The sequence below is a fragment of the Eufriesea mexicana genome, unplaced genomic scaffold, assembly GCF_001483705.2.
Source record: "Eufriesea mexicana isolate 0111107269 unplaced genomic scaffold, ASM148370v2 scaffold630, whole genome shotgun sequence".
NCBI classification, from domain to species: Eukaryota; Metazoa; Arthropoda; class Insecta; order Hymenoptera; family Apidae; genus Eufriesea; species Eufriesea mexicana.
This window is the reverse complement of record NW_016908822.1, coordinates 339,335-353,784: the sequence shown is the minus strand read 5'-3', so window position 1 is coordinate 353,784 and position 14,450 is coordinate 339,335. Positions and strand designations below refer to the sequence as shown.

At 31.4% G+C, this 14,450-nt stretch overlaps 4 protein-coding genes across 5 annotated transcripts in view; 2 read left to right on the top strand and 2 right to left on the bottom strand.

The window, feature by feature from the left end:
• Positions 1 to 2,159: 2,159 nt before the first annotated feature.
• On the top strand, positions 2,160 to 4,731 carry LOC108546383 (transmembrane protein 164). 2 transcript variants are annotated; one of them, XM_017898436.1, is made up of 6 exons: positions 2,160 to 2,702; positions 3,020 to 3,360; positions 3,450 to 3,566; positions 3,641 to 3,719; positions 3,831 to 3,931; positions 4,010 to 4,731. In XM_017898436.1, exons 2-6 carry the CDS (start codon positions 3,043 to 3,045, stop codon positions 4,289 to 4,291), a joined length of 897 nt encoding a protein of 298 aa, XP_017753925.1. In that variant the 5' UTR covers positions 2,160 to 2,702; positions 3,020 to 3,042; the 3' UTR covers positions 4,292 to 4,731. The 2 variants fall into 2 exon arrangements, with proteins under 2 accessions (XP_017753925.1, XP_017753926.1); XM_017898437.1 differs by lacking the exon at positions 2,160 to 2,702 and adding an exon at positions 2,715 to 2,750.
• A 4,378-nt stretch (positions 4,732 to 9,109) lies between these two features.
• Fsn (F-box synaptic protein) lies at positions 9,110 to 10,410 on the bottom strand. The gene is made up of 4 exons (XM_017898448.1): positions 10,011 to 10,410; positions 9,458 to 9,731; positions 9,290 to 9,380; positions 9,110 to 9,204 (listed from the first exon to the last, which is right to left on the bottom strand). The coding sequence occupies exons 1-4, from the start codon at positions 10,313 to 10,315 to the stop codon at positions 9,110 to 9,112; spliced, it is 765 nt and encodes a 254-aa protein (XP_017753937.1). The 5' UTR covers positions 10,316 to 10,410.
• A 100-nt stretch (positions 10,411 to 10,510) lies between these two features.
• RpI12 (RNA polymerase I subunit RpI12) lies at positions 10,511 to 11,255 on the top strand. The gene is made up of 3 exons (XM_017898451.1): positions 10,511 to 10,732; positions 10,851 to 11,064; positions 11,172 to 11,255. The coding sequence occupies exons 1-3, from the start codon at positions 10,597 to 10,599 to the stop codon at positions 11,194 to 11,196; spliced, it is 375 nt and encodes a 124-aa protein (XP_017753940.1). The 5' UTR covers positions 10,511 to 10,596; the 3' UTR covers positions 11,197 to 11,255.
• A 931-nt stretch (positions 11,256 to 12,186) lies between these two features.
• The window catches only part of LOC108546375 (venom dipeptidyl peptidase 4), a 306,649-nt gene continuing 304,385 nt past the window's right edge, over positions 12,187 to 14,450 (bottom strand). Inside the window, exons 13-14 of the mRNA XM_017898424.1 lie at positions 13,895 to 14,100; positions 12,187 to 13,064 (exon numbers count right to left, since the gene is read on the bottom strand). Coding sequence (XP_017753913.1) covers positions 12,969 to 13,064; positions 13,895 to 14,100 — 302 coding nt within the window. The 3' untranslated portion in view covers positions 12,187 to 12,968. The remainder of the gene's footprint in view (positions 13,065 to 13,894; positions 14,101 to 14,450) is intronic.

Here is a 14,450-nt window from a genome sequence, read left to right as displayed (position 1 = left end):
TTTAATTTTTAATAATTTATTTAATTATTTATTTATTTTTAATTTTTAATAATTTCATTAATTATTTATTTATTTTTAATTTTTAATCATTTATTTACTTAATTTATTTTCATTTTCAATTATACAATTTAATTTCAATTATTATATAATTATATTATTAAAAAATTATTCAATTATTATTTTAATTTTTAATTATTCATTTAATTATTTCATTCATTTTTTATTTCTAATTATCTATTTAATACTGAAATAAATGTTCCTCTATGTTTTATTTTTTTAATTTCATTGGTGTTAGTGGACATTAAAGATTTGTATCACAATTAATTTATTAATGTGCTTCTCCTAAATCGTTTGCGTTCGTACGAGTTCACACGCGATACTTTTTCTCGCTACCGGTCGATATAAGTTCGAACGCGTTCGCGATATCGCGAGTGTGTGTTGCAAGTGATCCAAGAAAAAAAGAAGGAATTACAACCAACGATGACATCGCTACATTGACGACATGGCAAGGGAAGGATACAATGACACGGATGTCAGGACGAAGGCGACAGTCAACCCAGAGCTGCTTTCCTATGAAGAAGAGGTCAACGATCGGTAAGTCGCATGTTTACGATCCCTCTAGTTGCCCATCATGTCGTAGGACGAATGGTCCGAAACGGCACGAGTGACTGGTTGTATTTTATTATTTTCGAAGCGAGCATAGTGACCACGAGTGCTAATGTACTAATGTATTGTACAATAGCACTCGTGCAGTATATATTTCTGTGATATATTTGTTGAATACAAGTACAACATAGCATTCTCCCTGAAGTAGTTTCCAAAATCAAAACAATAATTCGAATGTCTTGGAATTATTAAAAGTAGAATCACCCCGGCACCTCAGTTGTAATAAACTAATCTCGAATTTTGGTTAGGATTTTCAGCAAGATACCGGTATGTTTTTCATATTATTTTTGTCACTATGCTCGCTATTATATCGTATTACTGTGCATACTGTGCATACTGTGCACATTGTATTCGAGGGTTGGTCGAAATCCCTTGAAATTCGATATATCGCGATCGAGAATTAAAATTTTATCCCGTTTTAATGTAAAATTAAAAACACCAGACTGACCTAAACACCTCGCGTGCTTTTCCCCACTATTCTTGCGATTTTTAAAACGCCATATGTGGCAGCGCGTGTCCCGTTTTTAAAAACTTATTTCCTATTTCATTGCACAATAATCTTATGCAGCTACCAATTCTTCCTCTCTGTTTTTATTTACCTCTTATTATTAATTTCTCTTCCTTTTCTGCAGGTGTTAGGCATCCTACATTTTAAAATTTACCGTATAATTTATTTTATAATTTATTTTGTATTTGATTTTTCAGCATATTTAATATTATATTCTGTATTGCTTTTTGTTATGCATCTTGAAATTCATTTTGTAATTTATTTTGCGATTTAATTTGTAGGATATTTAGTACTATGTTATGTACTACCTATTTTATTTTATTTTTATAGTGTATTTAGGTGCGGGTCTCAATTGCGTAGCCACCTCCACGTGGTGAGACCTGGTAATTGGCATCGTTTGTCAAAGATGAATTTTTCTAGGCTTGCTTTCATGAATTCTATTAATGTATCTATAGATTTTACAATATAATTCGTTTTTGACAAACGATGCCAAGCTAAGAGCTACGCAGTACTCGCAATCCAGTCTAGCCTCTGAAAGGCTACCTTGTAATACCTTGGAGGCTAAACTGAAATTGCGAGTACCACTTTATTTACTCCTCCGCATGGGGCAACGTGGGACATTACTAGACATCGTTGGATATTACTGGATATCGTTGGACATTGTTGGAAATTGCTGGAAATTTTTAGACATTGTGAGTCATGTCTTGATGTCGGAGACCAATGGTTCAGGTTTCGGTAGGGTTCCTCCGTTAGTCCTCATCGGATGGTCACTTCGTACTCCTATAAATAATAAATAATAAAAAATGTTTTTTTTCATGCAAATGATATTTCAGAAATGAGAAAGATAATATTTTCCATTAAGTACCACTATTTTAATTAAGTATTCGATAGTAATTTATGTAAAAATAATATACGTAATTTTGAATATGGCAATTAGAACATTCTTGTGCCATCTACAACATACAAAATTTTAGTCTTATTCTGCGCTGAATCGGTAATGTTGCGAACAACGTGAATATGTTAACAGAGTTTTGATGTTCTCAAAAAGCCTATGTCAACAGCAGACGTCAAATTTGTTGACAAAAGATAATTTCTGACGTGAGTCCTGTGCGTGCTTGCGTGTATGCGTGCTTGCGTGTATGCGTGCATGCGTGCGTGCGTGAAAAAGAGAGAGATAGAGCGATTAGCCACGAGAGGGCACAAAAGCAGCCGGCAATAGAAGTGAGTGAGCATCGCGTGTGAGCAGAAGTGAAGAATCTAAAAGACGTATAACCCGTTGCAATCCTGTATAATAGTGCTCTGTCCTGCTGATTTGGTTGCTTCTTTCGGTTTTACGAGTGTAGTAGACGTTTCCTTATTATTTTCTGTGTAAATTCCTCTTTGTTTCTCGATATAAATTACGACACCAATCGCGGTACAAAGTATGAAGATAATTTGTATTTAGTACGGCTTATTATATAGTGCATACAACTTTGAAGTGCATTACATTATTTACGTGTTTACCACCGCATAAAGTCAAAGAAAATACGTACGTTATATTCTATGATTTTTCATTTAAAGACATTTCTTCATTTCGGTAAATCGATAATTACATTTTTCGATATAACATTTAAATGTGATTAATTATTAGTTATTAATAATCCTGCTTGTTTCATATTTTTCGCTTGTCTAACATTTCAATTAAAAATATTAAGGTGTCAGAAATATTGCTGAGTCAAGCATTCTTGCTGACAGTTGAAACTAATGAGTGTCAGTTAAAAATTCGTTATTGTGGACAGCACAGGTTTAAACGTGATCTAAAAGTGTAGATCTGAAATATTAATACTAATTTTTATTTAATTTCAGTCGTATAAAACGAATTTACAGCAATGTTTGAATGGGCATATGATGGTGTTAATGTCTCGATACCACGTAATGCAGGACCAGAATGTGCAAACTACTTAAGCCCAAAACGAAGAATCATTGAAACATCATTGATATCGGTGTTCATAGTAGGTTGCCTAGTTTGGGGGTACAAACATATTAAATTGCCAACCAAAGTATCATACGTAAATCATGACCGTGTTGGCAGAAGAGTTTTATTAATTATTATGTCATTAGTATTAGGAATAGAAATTGGTTTTAAATTTACCAGCAGAACAGTAGTATATATATTGAATCCTTGCCATATAACAACAGCGGTACAGGTAAAATAGATAAAAGTGTATTGTTTGTTCAAGCAATATCTATACTTTCTTTGTGATTATTTATAAGCATTGCATTTTTTATAATACAGCTATATTTGCTGGCTGCAGATCCTAGTCCTACAGTCACAGCTATATTTAGGATACATTTAAATTTTTTGAATGGACCTGTTCTAGCATATTTATTTCCTGAGACAGAATCTCGCAGAGTAAGAAGTCATCATGTTTTAGTACGAAACCTATAATTTATTAGTTTAAACTAATCTTAATATAATTATTTCAGATATTTGCAGACAAAGCAATGTACTACATTCAGCATGGTTTAATGGTAGTGATACCATATTATTTACTGAGGATTGGAGGTAGTTGCAATTCATTTTTGCAATTATTTTTGTTTTTGCCTTATTAAAGAGGATACTTTGAAAACAGTGATAAATTTCATTATGTAAATGTGTTTATATTTTTATATTTAGGTGTTTATAATGTTGAGCCTTTGTCAGATATGAGTTGGTGTATTTTAAGCTATGGAATAAATTTAGCTTATCATTTCTGGGTTATCCAAGCTGTTGCTTTGGTGTGTGTTTCTTCATATTTCTATTTCCATTTGTTAAATATTTAATTGTATTATAATATTTCACATTTCACGTTTTAGCCTATACAAGTAAACCTTAGTCATATGTTATGTGCAGCTGTTCTAGACCCTTTTGAAGGTCAATATTATAGAATATGGGCATTTATTCATCAAGCATTATTATGTCCATTATTATGCAAATTATTTTGCTATATATCAGACTTCTTCTTAACAAAGTTTCCACTAACTAAAACAAAACCGACATTGGAGTGTGTACTTCCAAAAAAAAATAAATTTGAAGAGAATGAGAAGTTATACGAGGACACAAATACTTCAGGGAATGGACATACTCACGTAAATTAGGTCAGTATTTCGTAATCCAGGTGAACGTAATGTCGGCTGCAGTTCAGTGAGTATTTGATGATACACAGAAATAGATAAGTTTATATGTCAATAATCAAATGAAGACAAGCCAATTTGTGCATTCATAATTGTACAGTTGTCACCTGTGAAAATTACAGGTCCTTGTTCCAAATAAACACATTTGTAGTTATTTTTTACACTGTATGCGTGAATACAGTGAATAGGAACAGTGCAGGGCAAACTATAGTAGTAATCAGGAATTTATAAATTTTAATTTATTACATAACGAATATTTTACGAGTTTTAAGTAGTGTGCTACTATTAACTCTGTAGCAGAGTTTTCCTGCTTAGATTTTTTCCAAATACGAAAATCCTATGATTTTGCATTTGCGATACGTCTGTGATTAGAAATATTATACGAGAATTAGTTTCTTATTTAAAACAACAGCACTCTTTAAAAATATGGTACTCCATAGAATATAACGTTATTTTACACGCTATATTTTTTATTCTAAGGAATTTTATTTTTATTTGGATTCGAACTAAGTTACTCATACGTAAATATTTCCAAATATATAATTTCCGTAGATAATTGTTTAATAACTGTAGCAAGCATAGTAAACGGTACTATGACTAGTGGCACATCTGGCCATGAAAGTAGTGTACAATTCCTGTTATTTATTCTTATTTATTCTATATTATTCTTATTATAGTACAATGTTTCTTCTAGTAGTTGTACTTAATTGTAATAAAACACATTTATTGTGATATACGTATATATATGTTTAACAATTAATTGCATCATGTGATACAGAACGAAATACGAATATAATAATACATAATAAAGTCATTGCTTATCTACTTTAAACAATATAGTAAATTGTGTTAATAGTGTGCACATAATAAAATACATTCCACATAGTCAATCTGTAAAAATGGTATTGTAATGATTTTATACTAACTGCCAAAAATTTTATTTATTGCAATACATTTTCTTACGCTAAAATTTGTTTAAAAGTTTTAAAATATTTAAAAAATATCTGTACAAGAATTTTTATGAAACAATATAAAGTTTAATATAAATAATTATCAACAATTTGTCTTATAATTCCTATATATATAAATTTCAATTTTATTACCCTAATAACATTTTTTATTGAAATCATACCATTATATCTTTCATTTTTGTAAAATTATCAAAACCTAAAACCATCAGTTACAAAATGAACATTTGCTCATAATACTGAATGAATAACTTCACATAACAAAGTCTAGTAAGCATTCATATTGCTATGGCCTACTAGTAAAAAACAATTTTTGTTTGTTATAAACATAATTTATTACATTTTTATGTTTGGCAAAATTTACATTAACTTATGTCAAATGGTTTCGTTATTGTTTTCTAAAATAAAAGAAAATGTTATTGTAAGAAAAAATGATTATATTAACATTAATAGTCAAATATAAAGAATAATTTTAACTTTTTAACATAGTTAATTGAAAGCTTCAATTGTGCGCACTTTTACACAACGAATTTTTATATCTTTTCGTGTGGAAAATAAATAAAATCATACAGCGGAAGTATAAAATTATTAAATATCGAAATAAGTATAAATAACTAATAAAAATTTCAAATTTGGTCATATCGTGATGAATAAAATTCCACATGACAGGGTGTAAACAGTACCGTAATAATTATTGCTACCTATGCAAAACGGAATATTCTTTATATTTAACTTATAATTACAAAGGCCTCGGAAAAATTTAATTCGAACTTTCAATATACTATGGCAAACGAGACAAATTTTTATAACAATTGTTTTATAATACGAACTAAATATTAACCGTCATTTAAATAATGCTGTGCAACAAAAAGTATTTAACTCGCATTTATTATAAGTTAAATGATAAATGCAAATAGCTGTATCACAAATATGCTATCAAATAAATATGGAGAATGAATATTAAAACACATTATGTATTGTGTACAGAAGGGATCATATATGTCTGTCTATGTTTCTCAAAAATTTGTAGCTTTGTTATTTTACGAAGTACGTTCAAATATGTACGAATAACGAGAATTACGTATTTATAAGATTCAATGCTTAATGGATCAAAGAAAGTTAAATTCGGTCCATTTAACAATTTCCATTTAAGTATAACTCAATCCATAGCAACATTGAATCTTTAATATACGATATGTCTAAATTAGTACTTATTTAGAAGTTGCACAGCTGAAAAATTAAATGTATAACAAATTGCCATTATATTTTTGTAAGCTATAAAAGCGTTGTTATCATATATGACAGTCATATGCATATTTGGTACTAAACGTAGTATTTATCCGTGGAGAATAAAGAGTGAGAGAAACATTACGTTTGATCCCGAATTGTGTATTAAATCATGTTTGGATTGTATGGGATATGAAGTGGGAAAGGTTTGTGCGAAATGTTCATTGTGTAAATGTTTCAAATAAAAGAAATATCATGACAGCAAATATCTCTTGTTTCCTCTTTTTCTTCAAAGAGAAATGTTAAGATTTATCTGCAATTATGGTTCGTGGTATGTAACAATACAAACATTAAAGCATTAAAATAAAATAATTTATTTACAGAGCGATGTACATTTTTTTTCCTTCTCTTTAGAATTCTTATACATTTCTGGTATATGTGCAAGTATACCGGTGTTCCAAGCTTAATCGTATCACGACTAATTCACACTTCCTCTAAACATTTGTACAGAATGGTTTTACGAATGGTTACATGAGGCACGTATAACTTGTGTATATACAAAATGATGAATTTTATCTTTTATCGATGGTTCGTATCATTTTAACGGGTTGACGTTGATTAAAATTGGAATACTTAATGCTATCGTGTATTATCGTAGCCACATCAAGATTATATCGAAAAAATTGTAATAAGGCACCACTATACTCCACGTGTAAAATTGGTAATTCGTATTCGAAGTAACTTATATTAAGTTTTGCATTCGAAACGAGAATTCATGGAGACCTGACTGGATCGATAATCGATCGACAGAGGCATTAATTCTAGATCAGTCCTGTTTAATGTTTGCTATTTATGCGAATGAAACCATTGGACACATCTAAAACAAGGTTTATTTTACCCTCGTACATTCATAATCGCTATCTATGTACACGATTCTGTACAAAAGTTTAGGAAAACCTAATTTCACTGAAGCTACATGTAACAAATGCAATGATGATAATAAATATGTACATTAAAAATCATTTTTACTCGCAATCCTATTTACGAAAGATCTTTGAAGTTGTGACATCGATTGATAATTAATTACTACTTATAAATATGTATATTTCACACGGCACGATGTACAACTTTCACGCATAATCGATACATGAATTTTTTTACACTAAATAATCAAAAGGTTAATTACTTTTAATTCAGTGAAGCCTGTTGTGCACCAATCACAGTATAAGTCATTAAACTCCATACTGCGATTATAATTATATAACTTTTCAATTAAATGAAATTTTATACAGAAGCTATATTACACACAGGGTCATAACATAAGAATGAAATTCTCATAGAGAAGAATAAATCAAGAATACTAACTACTATACAATTCAATCGTATTTTTATCACGTGATATTTTACAATTTACGATATTGTTTTGTACATTTAAAAATAAAGCAGCTATGAACACTTTAAGCGGAACACCCTGTATACTGTAATTACGAAGTTATCCTCGATCTGTCTGACAATTTCACTGTTTAAATATTATTAATATTAACAAAATCGATTTCTACCATTAGAAAATAAATATTAATTTAAAATACATATAAATATCTATAATAAGTTAGAAAAATGAAGCGTAATTAATTCCTTTCATAAGAAAGGACCTTAGCATCTAATATGTTAAATATAAGATACTTCGTAAATCATATACAATGTTTTGACATCCGTAACAAAATTATTTATTAATAATAAAAAAAAAAAAAGTATATTAATGAAATACAAAAAAATCACAGTTGTTCTTTTCACAATTCTCACAAAATTATACAAGTAACACAAAGTTAATAAAAATTATAAATTTAATATTAAATGGTAGATTCTTTAATAGTGTTCAAAATGAGTTAAATACTATGATATTCCACTATTTTGTAAACAAATAAGAATTTACCATTTCTTTATCATATAAATAGAATTATACATATAAAGCATGTATTTATACAAAGACTCGAATATCAATACTGCATGGAAGAGTAAAGAATAATACTTATTTCTCTCTATATAAATATTAATTAAAAAATTATAATCTACATAATTTAAAGATAATAAAACAATTTGATTCTTGTTCATGTGAAGAACATACCTAGTTATTTCACCAGAGGAACTTCTTTTTCACAAATTGTCTAACTTAAGAATATTTTACATGATTATTTCAAAATCAGTAATATGTCACTCAACCCTGTATAAAGGTACTTTCAATCATGAAATTTAAAGGAGAGATTCCATTATCAAATGTAGAGACTGTCCCAGCACTAGCTATTAACAGATGTATGATTTCAAATGAATCTTTCTGATGTTGATTGTTGAGTAACTTATAACTGTTTGTATAAAGCACTACCATGAATTTTTCGATTTAAATGGAATGCTAATACTATTTACAATGTTATTGACTGAATGAACAGACACACATCTCTTTTAAAGAGTATTATCCAGTTCATTCATGTGCTTTTTCTACTTCATAGTAGATGTTTTGGTATGATGCAGAAAATTTTGCATCCAGCCTTGATCAAGCCTCTGGAGATATCTTTCTACTAGAAGTAAAGTGTTAGCCATCTAGAGGTGGTCCTAAGTATACCATAGATACCTCTGTATTTCCATATACAGCAGATACAGATGGGTATAATATTTTGCCTGGTAACCCTATGCATTTGATTCGATATTAATATCAAAGAGATATTTTTCATGAAAGAGATATTGGTAGTTGGGAAACATTGAGATACAATACCTTTAAATGCCACTCCCAAAAATTCATAATTTCTTTCAAAAGATAATGTGTTATCATCACAATCTAATATTACCCTAATTCTTTCCCCAACCTGTTAATTAAAATTTTGTACCTTAGGGAAAGTTCTTTTACCTCTATAAATAATTGCCACAAAAAAATGTAACATACCTGGTACTTTGGTGCATTGTTAAGCAAAGGATAATTCCCGTGTACAATTCCATTGTGTAGTAGATGATTATCTACTAGATTCCATCCCCATGAATGTACATCAGAACCAACTAATGCTACATATCCATGGCACAATAAAGGTGCTTCTTCTGTAGCAATGCCTATAACTGCTACCGTACCCAATGGGCCTTCCCAAATAACTTCCCAAGCATGACGTCCATGCAGAAATCCAATTTTACCTCTACATGCATCTGTGCTCTGAGCAACTGGATTTCTATAACTCAAAAAATAACGATTTAAGCACTCACTTAACATTTATTATATAAAAGCACACAATTCTAAAAGTTTGTATTTTGCGAACGTACATTTAAGTTATTAACTTTTATGAAGTGTCAGTTTCAGCTTTTTACATTAGTCATAGTTTTTAATAGTGAAATATTAAAAATAACTTCAAGTCATTAAGTAATAGAGTAACAGAGCAAGAGTAACACGATTGGGATTGAAGTGCAAACTACGAATTGACACGCGGTAATGACAGAATCCAAGGCTTCACCTGTGCATGGTAAATCCATTGGGCCTAATGTAAATGTTACGAGAGCAGTCATTGGGATTCCACGCATGATAAAATGCACGAAGCTTAGATTTGTAAGTAGGCACGGATGATAATAAATCAGAACTAAGAGCCTCTTGGGCCAACTTTCTTATGCAATGCATCCTCCAAGCATCATTATTTTCATCGTTTAGAAAATGATTCCACCGTTTACACACTAGCGAGCAGTTTCTCAATGTGTGCAAATCTAAATAAGAAAAAATCACTTCTAAAACATGATCGGATACTCGGAGTGCTATATCGTCCATTTTGCCGGTTCTGATTGAGTAAACGAGCAAAACACACGCGCAGAAACGCCGCGCGGCAAGTAGCTATATCGAACGTTAAGGACGGTTTCCATGAAACAAGCATACACACTATATATGTTAGAAAGGAATACGCAATAACTGCTTCAATTTAGAGTAAGCATTTCCATCTTTAGTTTTTAGTATTCCGTGTCTATAGCAGAAGCGTTTTCCTCAGTTCACGTGTATATTATTGTTTTATTTTGTTTTTGTTTTTGCGCACTGTTGTGCTTATTTAAAGAGGAATGGAGCAGAATAACTCCACCACTTTTTTTATAAGCACTCCTGGATTTTGTTCCGATTGTGGATCAATTTTGCCATTATTAAGCGATAGAGGAAATGTAAATTGTTATACTTGTAAAAGAAGTTGGGGACCCGAAGGTATGCTATGGTAAAGCTTTTAATATCTTTCCAAATTCATTTACTCTGCATGAAAAATTGGACTTATACAATTACGATTGCAACGAATTGTTTTCAAACAATGAATTTTTACGGTTAGCTTTTGGAGACATGAAAATGTCATACACTGTTCATTTTAATTCAAAAAATACTTATGCTTCATCAAAACAAAAGGACAAAGAGGAAAATGCAGATGGTCCAATTGTTGAAAGAAAATGCCCTCAATGTCAGAATGATAAAATGTCATATGCTACATTGCAATTGAGGTCAGCGGATGAAGGACAAACAGTATTTTATACATGTACTAAATGCAAGTACGTTCATTTAATTTCATTAAAAAATAAAAAAATATATGTTCAAATAAAAAGTGTATATTATAGCAAAGGTTGTTAACAAATGTTTAAATGTACTTCTTTTTTAGATTCAAGGAGACAGAGAATTCGTAACATAAATTTTTATTATACATTTAAATTTTTACATGCAACACCATTTAATTAATTGATTGGTAAATGATCAGCAAAATATGGATACTCTGTGTTAATAAAACATAGAGCTTTATTTATGATGTACTCAACAAATATCAGTGAATGGCTAATGATAATGGTAATAATGATAATAATAATAATAATAATAATAATAATTCTTTAATACCGCTGAATTATCGTTATATTTTCGATCTAATTACGCATGGGTGGAAATTTTGTATTAATGTATTTTTAATTGTATATATTCGATTAAATATTTTGTACAATATGTTGGAATAAAAGTTAACAATTAGTTTAAGAAGTTCCTATTAATTCATCTTTGAAACCATTACAGTGGTCCTTTCATTATAAAATTCCCGTATGTAAAGAATCTGTTAGCACGTCGCTCACACTATGAGATAGACTTAAAAGTTAACTATTAGTCACAATAATGTTTTATATTTTCTTTAATAGTAAAGAGAAATATGTAATCGTATATCGAGGAATTTTTTAATAATCAGTTCAGCAACTTAATTATATACACAATGGAAATTTTACACCATAATAGTATTAAGCAGGCCCGTTTACCCTAACATTGATAAAATCAACAAAAAAGAATTTATATTTACGCTTAAACAATGTACTTCTGCGATTACATTTACTTATGCATTCTACCGTTATGAAATTACATTTCAAACCTAAAGTAACATAGTTTTGATAACGCAAAACGTACATAAAATTTGTAACTTTTTAAATTGATATTATTAATAGACAACGTAGGAAGCGAAACAACAAAGATATTAATCCTTACATATAAACTATGTGCCACCACCAAAAGTTTCTAAATTAAAAGAGAAGATAAAATATTAAATATCGTCAACGATATCATTGCCTATACCTCATTTTTTTTTAACGTTCTTTCTTTCAGTCCGGATTTTTTTTTTTTTTTTTTTTTTTTTTTTTTTTTTTCTTTTCTATAAACGCTCCATAAAGAGTTCGCTTATTTATTTTCGCACCCGATTCTTACTTGCCTCGTATATAATGCTTGAAACGAAAGAGGAACATGTCATACAAATTCGTAATTAAACATACGAATTCTCATCGCTATAGTATTTAATAACATCTGTCCGTTAACAATATATTTCACAAAAAACATTCGTCGTATTCTCGAAACTATTGAGTCATCGGCGATTATGTGACGCACTGCATCCATTTCACTTCATTCGAACTTACTATCCTGCAGGATATTTCACAAGATGCAGCGTTACTTAATTACACGTTAATTTATTCATTCATAAGGGTTTCGAAATTTGTCTCGAGTTCGTTAGGCCTTCCTTAGAACGATCGATCGGGATAGTCTCTCCAAAAAAATAGATTAAAAAAATTCTTCAGACCAATTCTAGATTAACAATCAAGAGTTACACTCGACTCGAACGATTTGCAAATACAAATGTATTCCTCCGCTTTTAATCAACCATTTACTAACCTTCGATATCGAATATACGTAGAATTTCTTCATTACCGACCGCGCAACGAAAGTAATAAAGGAGGGGTCACTTAGACCGGAATACTCGTTTGAATCGAATGTATTTAATGATTTCCTTTTTGAATTATGTACACTATCGCTTCATATTACATATTGTACATCGAGTATGTACAAGTGGCAAGGTATTTACAAGTGGAATGTGAGGCAGGTGAAGGCAGTGGAATGTCAGGCAAAGGATCTAGATTGTCGTTCTTCCTTGACGCTGCGATCATGAGGCCTCGTAACACTCGTCCAAGAAGTTCTCCAAAGAGTGATAAAGATGAGCTCGCGACTGCGCGATCCCGTGGTCTTCGTCCGTGTAAGTCTGCAAAAACAAATTTAACTTTTAGTCCATTTTTACTGTAAGAGTACCACTGACTTTGTGCTCGCGATCGCTCTTGATCGTTATGGAGCCATCTTTAATTTTAACACGAGTCTCTTCGGTGCCCGAAGGGATAACCTAACCACACCACCAACATTACAACTGTTCCTTCCTTTTCGTTGCGCGTTCGGTTTTCTTTCAAATTTAAGGAAGATCTATTTATTTAACAAAGGGTGTACCAATCGCAACGCAGTGAATCCGAACGAAGTGTAATGGCCGATTAAACGAAAGCATTTTACGCAGAACTTGAACGAAACGGTGGAATTTATTCGCGTGGAATAAACTGTTCTTCGCACGCGCTTTGTAGATTTTAATCGCGAACGTTAAACACCGTGAGATGGCCACGGAGCACGTAGGCGAATGCTAAGCATAATAATTTCGTAAGCCGTTTGAAATAATGCGGAACGTGCTACGCGTTTTCCACTCGTTTCCTTTTTTAATTATGTCAGCCATGTTTCTTCGCGAACGATCAGAATTTTAGGTGAAATTAAAGAAAGGGAAAGATTTTATTTTTTCCATAAATCGATTACAGTCGATACTCCTATAACTCGGTGTTTTTTCATATGATTATTCCCTTATAATTATTTCCATAAAAAATGGCGGGAAATTTGAAGCAATTCTTCTATAACACGGGTCTCCTTATAAAAACGACTTGAAAAATTTAACTATGGCAATAGTAAACATTACTTCTGCTTTGAGCAGTGAAGGATTTTCAGATATAAACCACGAATATATAGAAGAACTACTTCTTTCAGGTGCGAATATTACTGTACCTGTTGCCGGAACAGGATGTCCTTCTGCTCGAGGACCTTGGCGAGCAGCAAGGACTGCTGATAGTGCACGTTATCGTCCAAAGTCCCGTGAATCAGGTAGTACATCTTCGTTTTAATGTTATCCACCTTGTTCAGCAGCTGACTTCGCTCGTAGCCGTGCACGTTGTCCGTGGGCAGGCCCATGAACCTCTCCGTGTATATCGAATCTGCACAATGTCCATCGATTATCCAACTTTTCCTATACCAGCCGCGTCTAATCTCGTCATTTTTCATTCCTATCTAATACCTTCTTTGCCTTCGATATCGAATAAATTTCAATTGCTCTATAATATCGCAAACTATAGGATTTACGTCGGGCTAGCGAAGAGTGTTTGGGGTAGGAGCGATAGAGTCAGCGCGAACGAGGATACACTTGGTCTAGGGTGTTCGAAGTGTTGAAGGAAGAATGTTGGGGATCGAGTTCTCGAGATTATCGACTGAAGCAAGGTGGACGAGGTTTGAGGTCCTTCGTGGACGTGTTCAAATGTTTTCTGGAAATAGATACATCGAGGGAAAG